Raw genomic sequence first — 9,304 nt, 5'->3', positions numbered from 1 at the left:
GCGCTCACCACGTTCATACGATATTGCGATCCTGTAGACTTCCTCTGGTAACTTTGTTGATTGTGATAATTCTCGTTGGCAATCCGATTCCCGCATATTCATAATGAAAATATCACAAACATTTTCGGCCGAATTGGCAAAATCACATCTGCCTGCTAGGGCGCTTAATTCCGCGTGGAATTTCTCGAAAGTTTCATTCTCACGTTGTTTTCATCCGTAGAAAAGTCCCCTTTCATGAGTTACATTCCGCTCACATTGAAAAACATCTTGCATCTCGTCAAGGACCCGTGGGTAACGTACTGTTTTAACATTAACCGCCGGTTTTTGTGCTTTGAATATCCTTTGCGCCTCGTCTTGAATACAAAGTTATAGATTAGACTTTAACTTCTTTTCCGAATCGAGATGGTTTTTCCCAATGACCTCCTCAGGCAACGCCGTGATAGCCGCCGCATTTAAAGTACTCGCAAAATAGAAATCATCGGGATCAATGTCGTATTTTGCTATCATCCCCCAGTGAAATTTAACTATCCCCTCCTCCCAGTAAACTGGAGGTTCCGGTGTTCGTGCATCCCAAAATGATATTATTTTAAGTGGACTTTTCCCCCCGCCTCTTTTCTCTGCTGGCTGCGCCATGTTGAAGTTCGTAAATGTATAATGTCGAAAAAAGGTTTGTTTGTTAAGTGTAATTGTAGTCAACTGTTAGGCATCAAATCGAAATCTTACTGCACTGTCTTATTTCAGATCACATCGGACATTAGAGATCGCAAGGTCACGACAGCAGGTCCCCAGACAGAAGGAACAAATTGATAGCACTTACATAAACTCAGAACTGGTTCCTATCTCAAACAATTGACAGCACTTACATAAACTCAAAACTGGTCCCTATCTCACTACACATGAGCAAGGGTAGCTTAGTTGATTACTTGGTATGCAACTACAGTTTTTTTTGACTTCATTGATTGACAATAAAATACAACACAAAAAATGCACCAAAGATTAAAATTCATTAATATAGCGCTTAAAACATTAGGGAAATAGATTAGGACGTCAGGCTCTAATTAATTTACTGCCAGTCATTATCTAATTTAGTGTTAAAGGGGAAAATCAGTGATAATTTAGACAATTACATCCCAACAGAGAGTTTTCTGAATTTTTTTTCGTTCCGAATCATGGCTGAAAAGGCTGTAAAATGATAGCACTCCCCTACGACCCATTGCGAGCTTGTTTGAAGTGCCGAAATCCTCCTGAAAAAAAACAGGCCCTACCCCCATTCCACCCAGCTCTTTTCCACCCATGAGGGGATTGTCGGAATAATGAGTAAAGGTAAATTTCGACGACAAATATCATACCGAACTTTTACGACAAATATTTCAATTATTTTTAATGGCATTAAAAATGGGTATTAAGCATTTGCAAAAAAGTTATTTCATGATTCTAGACCCAAAGCTATATAATGTTATGTTTTCGAGAAACTTCAATTGCAAAAATAACTTCAAATATTCATCCAAGTGTTCATCAAATATTCAAATATTAATCAGAAGCAACATACTAAGACCAGGGCAATTAGAAAAATGATTCAAACATATAATGTCTTACTCCGCTTTGTTGATTCAATTGACACAAGAAAGTGCCTTTTAAAATGTGTTTAACCTATTTAAACTACTAGCCCAATGAAAATTGTCACTCTTTATTAAAAAAGTATATTCTATTTTTTGTTTACACCAGACAACGAAATCATTAAGAGTTTCCATAAAATTAAATACCAAATTGTGCTCTTATACGTTGATACCTCCGCTTCAAAATTTCCAATAGCTTATAGCTTGATTGATAAACCAGTAAACTCGATGTGAAATTTTACACCCTCGGGGTTTGTAATCTTCAGCTTTTTCCTGTTTTAAGCCCCCATTCTACTGTCACTTTTCCCACTTCACGTGAACGACTAAAAGTGAATCTTCCTCTGGGAATGGAGAGGGGCTCGTATTCCCATTATATACGCGTTAAAGCCAGAATTGGAGGGGACAGGTAATAAAACACTGTTATAACAGCCCAATAACAAGCAGAGGGTTGTAACTTGATTGGTAACAGTCATGCCCAATATTCCGAAGTATTTTGTAGCCAAAAAAATAATGTTTTGATGAAATAGCAATTGAAAAAATTTAATTTAACTAAGAAAAAAATTCCAATCAAATATTTGTTTAACTTTTAAAAGTTTTTACACATAGATGTTCGAAACCGGTCAAGAGTTTCATCAAAGTAATAGCAAACTTTTATGGATAATATTTTATATTGTGGAGAATTTTAGGTTGCGATGACTTTCTTCTTTAATTATCAGTTAGGCTGAAGTGAAGATAACAACATAGATAACATGATAGAACCCTTGGCGAATAAAATGGTGTTATATTAATGTTAAAAGTCCCTCTTGATAAGTGAACGGGGAATCATTCATTCATTACGCATACCATATAGTTGCTGCTACCTGTACTCCAAAAACACACTTTTCCAATCATTTATAGCCCCATTGCTGTACAAAATTGATTATATATTTTGAACACACCTGAGAAAAAAAACGGAAATTGTTACCGAAATATTGGAATTTTTTTGGCGGCTGTTCAATTAACTTCAAAAGACTGCTGAAAATTCATTTCGCTGATCCAAAGGCATTTTTCAAATAAACTCACCTCTTTGAACCCTACATTAGTATTATTGGATATTACAGCCTCCTTCCGATCATATTTCACCCCTGAAAACATCTAAAGAAAGGCAAAAATTATATCAAAAGCACGCAAAAATATTGTTTCAAAAATTTTTAATTTTCATGATCCGATTTCATTTTTAATCCCATAAGTATAACCCTAAACATTTATAAAACCGAAAGTATCAAAAAAGCTTTAAAATATCAAATTTCACTATAATAAAATAACTATCGAGTTATATTAACAATGAGCGAGTGGACCAGTAGTCTCTTCGGCTGTTTTGAGGACATAAAAACATGCATCATGACCATTATTGTGCCATGCTATGTCCACGGTGAGTCATTTTAATAGATTTTGAACGCCAACAAACAGCATGGGGGTCGAGATGCGCGAGCGAAAAGCTGCCGAGAAAATTCATAGCCTTGATGGGTTTTGTTAAAAACATCGAATTGGTGCGCCAATCACATGCTGTGAGGTCACAAAACCCGTCGATGAAATACTGGGTAAAATAGCTGGACATCCATCCCATCATCCTCATAAGTAATGAGGATGATGGGATAGACATCCAAGTAACCCTTATAAGTATGTCACTTACGAGCATCAATGTATCTACAACATTACCACGGATTTTTACGAGGGTAAGACTGATTTTCAAGCAAAATCAAAAATATGGAAAAATTATTTTATTCTTGTTTTCAACTGCAGTTTAACTTTTTATACGTTGCGCCCGTGTGTAGAGTAGTTAACGGGCGTTTGTTTATATTTACTTCTTCAATTTCAATTTGGAGTGATGATCTAAAAGATCTGATTGGTACGTAAAATAACGTAATGTGATAGTTACTTGACAGGCTGACAGCCAGTGCCAATAAAGGGGTTGAAATTTGAAATCAAAAAGGCGTAAAATAATTTTGGTAACTTGCAAACTGCACAGTACAGCCCAACAAAAGTGGCATGGGTCAAGATTACTCGAGTCGAGGTTTCCTGCCCAACTTCAACAAGGCTTAGAAGATTTGACAAAACCGCAAATAACCGTTCAAACCTTAATTGATTTTGAACGGGATCCGAGAAACCGAAAGAGACACTTAAACTCCAGCTTGTCACTGAACTTAACTTTGGTTTTATTCAGGAAAGACGGCGGAGTCTGTGGGCGACATCTGTCTCCTCCATTGCGTCCTCACCGGCATCCCGCTTCTCAACGTCTACAGCTGGGCATCAGTCAGAGGCAAGGTGAGAAAACCCGATTAAAAGATGGGGGAAAATCATTGGTTTGTCTCAATAGTTTTTCTCTTTCACATTGCAGCCCCTCCCCCGCCCTCGCCTAGTATCTAAATGGGAAGGGCTAAAATTCGTAACAGGCGACAATTGGTAACAGGCGACGTAAAAAGAATACTCTTGCTCCGCTGCACGAGAGGAACACTGCGCGTGAATCAGTGTTCAACGCTTAATGTTCTGTTACGAATTGTCGCTTCTGACGAATTGTCGCCCGTTACGAATTGTCGCCTCACGATCAAAATGTTATCAGCCCACTACAGTAATAGTATTGTTTTATCTTACTCAAAAATATCATTTTGAATTAAGTCTCGAGTTATCATAATGAGTGAGTGGATCTCTTCGACTGTTTTAGTGGCCATTGAAAATATGCGTCATGAGAGGGAGTTAATGGGGGGAGGGAGGGGGGGGGGCGATAATTTACTGGAGGATAAAATAGGAAAAAACCTCTGCATAAGATTGCGCGAGAATTACGGGTACGTAAGGTTTTTGTAACCTCTCCCTCTTTTTAAGAGTGCCTCTATAATTTGATTGTTTTGCAGGTGCGATCTAATCGGAACATAGAGGGTGGATGTGTTTCTGATGTGGCAGCTGTCGTGTGCTGCACCTGCTGTGCTATCTCCCAGTCGGCTAGAGAGGTCAGCGCCCTCGCTATGTCACGCACGTGATCAGAAACTCGAAATAAAGTGTTTCTAAAAAAGGAAACTCATGATTGAATTTATAAAACGCAATTTGTCAATTTATTTCTCAATTTGAAAATTAAAAATTAAGTTTGTAACATTATTAAGAAGTGAAACGAGTCACTTAATTCCATACTGACAAGTCGTTTGCCTTCAAAACATCAGATCGTGTAACCGAACCTCTGCGAAGACAATAAAAGTGCAAGGACGAATGCGATAGTGCGTGATAAATTGTCCTCCTAACCCAAAATTCTTGTGCAAATCCACCAACTGCACCTCTCAAACTCAAGCCCCAAACTCAAACCTGGGCCGAGGTCGGGGGTGTATGTTGCCATCCTTGCGGCCAAAATGGTTAGGTGGCGACCATCGGGACCCAAAACGGGTATGATGCAATAATTGCGACTCAAATGGGTATGAAGTGACATTGCACAACCCAAAATAGAGATGTGCCTACCATCGAGACTCAAAATGGATATGTCGTGACTTTGCTCGATCTAGAAGTTTCTGGGTCTCTTTTTAATCGTTATTTTCGAGCTCTGCTGAAAATCTGGTGTGGATGACTTTAGCGTAATCATTTTATAGGTTGCCCATAAACAAGTTTAAAATAATTCTGACTGAAGGTTGAACGTTGAAAAAAGTCGGAAAGGAATCAAAAACATCGGCTCAAACTAGAGCTTGACTCATACTGTAGCTCAAATTATAGAAAAACATTCCTAATTTTTGAGATCAAGAAACAACCATTTGAAATTTGAATTACTCTACCTGCTACATATACCATGCCAAAAGCAATATATTATGTCTGAAGGGATATACTAAAGAGCAGTACTGCTCATCGAGTAGGATATCCTGAAGAGTAAAGAGAAGAGAGCAATCATTAACTCAACAATCAAAATATTTAAGGGCTGAAGTTAAAAAACAGTTCATAGAGGTCCTGATTGTCTTTTAGATAAATTAGAAAAAAAAAGATTATTTCTCAAACAGCTAACTTGAGACATTTCATGTATATTAACAGGTATCAAGTTATTTTGATATAAATAATTAAAAGCCTGCACAATTATTGCTGTAAGCGATCTCTGTTTAGCGGTAGTAAAAAACTTTGTCACTTTAATTACGCCTTTCGCTTTGCTCCTGGTACACGGTCCACTTTTTTCGTTGTAAAGCTGAGACAGAAAACCATTTATTTTTTGATGGCAATTCCATAAACAAGTATTTAAACATCTCACAAAAGTATAAATCGAAAACAGTAAGCAATTTGTTTTCGTTCAAAATTACCTTGATTGATTCATATCTACGTTTGAAAAAAATTGCTCTCAATATTCTTTTTTGTAATTTCATTATCTCAGTAAGGTGAGATAGGGATGTATTGCCGTATATTAAAATTCCATGAAAGATTGTAGGAATTTTGTATGCTATGTAAAAGCGAAGCATCTGCTGTTTAGAAAAGTTATACTAGCTTTCCAGACAATGCTACAAAATTTTGTTATTTTTTTTGCAATTTGAAATTTGAAAGTAAGTTTCATATCAACAAAAACGCCTCAACATTTTTACACATTTGTATTTGAACTGAAATATCAAAAGCAAAGTAACTTTTGATAAGTTACTACCAAACATCATTACTAAGTCCATTCGTTTTGAACCATCTTTCCACTTTATTCAAGGAGCTCTTATCTGCATTGCATTTTGTAGTATCATCAGCAAATAGAACTGCCTCAGATCCTTCAGCAATTTTCGGAAGATCATTTATATATTTTAAAAACAAAAAGGGACCTAAAACTAACCCTTGCAGTACTTCACATGACATAGAGCGCCTGGAAGATATATTTTTACCAGTTTGAACAAATTGAAACCGGTTCGTAAAGTAAGTTTTCAGAAGACAATGAATCCGACCTCTACAGTCGTATTTTTTCCAATTTGGCCAAAAGAAGATCATGATTCATGGTATCAAATGCTTTTTTGAGATCAACAAGGCATGATTGACCAACCAATTTTTTGTCCCATCCCTCTCTGATAAATTCGGCGAATTCGGTCAATGCGTCCACGCATGACTTTTTCTGTAGAAATCCAGGTAGGTTAGAGTTAAATTAGTATTGAGTGCTACTACCAAAACACTTCAGATGAAGCAAATCGAAAATATACGTATTTAAAAAGCATCAAAACAAACTGAGAAATTTTGCTTCAATTGTTTACTCTGAATGCCCTGTTGATTTCATATTAATGATTAAATTAGTTAATGAGTTAGGTTAAACACAGAACCAATGAGAGTTGATGCCATTTTTTGAGACAATTTCTGCCATTTTTTTACCGTATCATGACTGAAAGGGTTTGATTATGATATCACTATGACCTTTTATTGTGGTATTAAGACTTGATCCAAAAAACTTCCAACGACAATATTTTGCCCTTTCCGCGACAAATTTTGTTCGACGGCAGTCAATGCATTGCATTTATTTCAAGTTTGGCTTCACGAATAATTGCTAACAAAACTCCACTGCCGACAAACTCCAACTCAAGAGCATGTTATAATGTTATAAGGTGGCAATTAAAACCCACTGCCTTTTAGCACACAGCTGTGCTTTCTTTTTTCCACGCCTTTGCCTAATAACGCACCTCTTTTCGGGGGTATTCTGAACGATGAAAAAGTTTTGTGGCTTTCAAATAAACAGTACAGGCTTTTAAAGCTTGCGGGAAGACTTGAATTAAATTTTGCATTTTTCACTGCAGCATAAAAATAACATCATGTAATAAAATTTTTTAATATTATCTGCATCGTTTTAAGTTTTTTTACTTTTCGAAATTTTTCAATTACCACTGACTCAACTATAAAAAAACTAAAAAAAAACTGTTTGATAAACAATTCTAGCTTGTTAATTTTTGTTTTCCATGCTACATGATCAGAAAATTTTTGCCTCGAGCAGAGTGCTTCTCGAAACCTTTCAGGTACATTTTCTTGTTCAAAATATAATGAAATAGTGTTTATCAAAATTCAAGTAAACTGGGCTCAACGCAGAATTGGATCTAGGATTTTCTCGAGGGTGAGGCAGATTTTCAAAAACTTTTCAAATTTTATTGACTTTTTTTAGTTCGACCAAACTGATTTTCCGAGCTTTCAAAAATCACTATAAAGACCCTATTTTGACCAAATTTTCTTCGCCGTAGGCGAAGTTTTGAAAAACAGGCCAAAATTAGTATTTATTGGAAAAAAAATTGGGTTTATCAGCCAAAAAAGGAAATCTCAAAATAGTACAAAGGGGGCATATCCCTGAAGGAAGGGCGTCAGCAACACCCCCGTGTCATACTTATGGGAACAGATTAAAAATTTTAGCAGCGAATTCTTTCTCCAATTTTTTTTTGGGATATCCCCCTCATTTACTCCACGACTACTACTTCCTTCACTTGACACTCGCTCCGCAAAACTTAACTCTCCCGTTTGAACCCCTTCAGGATCTCAATTTGAACGTCGCAATTTTTTTTATCGAAACGCTCTACAAAATGCGTCAAAACGTCATTTTTGGGCTATTTTTCTAACGCCGAGAGTTTTGTTTTGAAGTGTGGCCACTTACATCGCCACTAACCCACCGCACCCCGCCATTTACGCGCAGACTACCATACCACCATATGTCACTTAAGAATAAAAAAAATTTCTTTTTTATGAATCCATTCAGGGAAATTATATTCAACCTAAGCAAAAGAATTGTTGATGACAAAGTTTTCGAAAAAGACAGAAACTTTACGCTCGGTTAAAATGGTAATAGAAACATCTCAGATTGCCTTAACTCCATTTGGAACAATTTTCGAGTCGCACAAGTTCCTTTTCTTAAGCTAAACCTTAAAAGAAAACTGGATATTTTCTATGGATTATTGTTCCGACTTTTGAAAAAAGTGAGTAATATACAGGATCGTAGTTTTTTTCTAACTCAGACAATTTTGATAAAATTTCTTGTTTCCCAGGAATCGATCCTTTGGTCTGAATTAGCGCAGCGAGGTGTGCACACCAGTATAGTAACCTGCCAAAAGGCTGTCTAAACTGCTCGCTTGTAATTTATACGAGATGATTTTTCCTGCTCCACAAAATCGCTCAAATTGAATTGAGGCGGCTAATTGGTTTCATTGATTCCATATATGAATCAAATTGCAGCACTTAAATTTTGATATTTTCAGCCCAAAATTCATCGTTTTGCTCGGGTTGGAGTCACAGTGGTTCCCGGGTTGAAGTCACAGTGGTTATCAGTCTTTTTCAAGTGAAACAACAGTTGTAAAAAAAAATTCAGTTCTGAATCAGAGCAAAATCAGACTTTTACTCTGTTTTTCACCGGAACAAAATGTGTCAGTACTGTTCTAGATCTGTAACATTACGGTTATTTTATGTTTTTTTTCTGTTTTTGTTCGGAAGCACAACTGGAAAACTTCTTACATCGTTTCGATTTGATTTGATAGTTTTTTTTTACGTGTCATTACAAAAGAGAAACAAGCAGCAAAATAGCTTAAAATATAACAACTTTGCTAAAATTTACGTAAAAGTTTGTTTTTTGCAAAAAATATTGGTTGGCGTTGAAGCTGAAAGGTTTGAGCAACTAAGTTTGCATGGAAACACGGCATTTTTTGGTGAAAATATGGAAAAAAAAACCTTTGTTTTGCGAACTGATGCATCCCTTACAGATAAAA

General features: G+C 36.4%; 1 protein-coding gene across 1 annotated transcript; it reads left to right on the top strand.

Annotated features, from left to right (window-relative positions):
- The first annotated feature begins 2,392 nt into the window (after positions 1-2,392).
- On the top strand, positions 2,393-4,685 carry LOC134851681 (cornifelin homolog B-like). The gene is made up of 3 exons (XM_063867868.1): positions 2,393-3,027; positions 3,820-3,920; positions 4,505-4,685. The coding sequence occupies exons 1-3, from the start codon at positions 2,940-2,942 to the stop codon at positions 4,628-4,630; spliced, it is 315 nt and encodes a 104-aa protein (XP_063723938.1). The 5' UTR covers positions 2,393-2,939; the 3' UTR covers positions 4,631-4,685.
- The last annotated feature ends 4,619 nt before the right edge of the window (positions 4,686-9,304 follow it).

This window comes from Symsagittifera roscoffensis, chromosome 7, assembly GCF_963678635.1.
Source record: "Symsagittifera roscoffensis chromosome 7, txSymRosc1.1, whole genome shotgun sequence".
In the NCBI taxonomy this organism is placed as follows: Eukaryota; Metazoa; Xenacoelomorpha; order Acoela; family Convolutidae; genus Symsagittifera; species Symsagittifera roscoffensis.
This window is presented reverse-complemented; position numbering and strand designations above follow the sequence as displayed.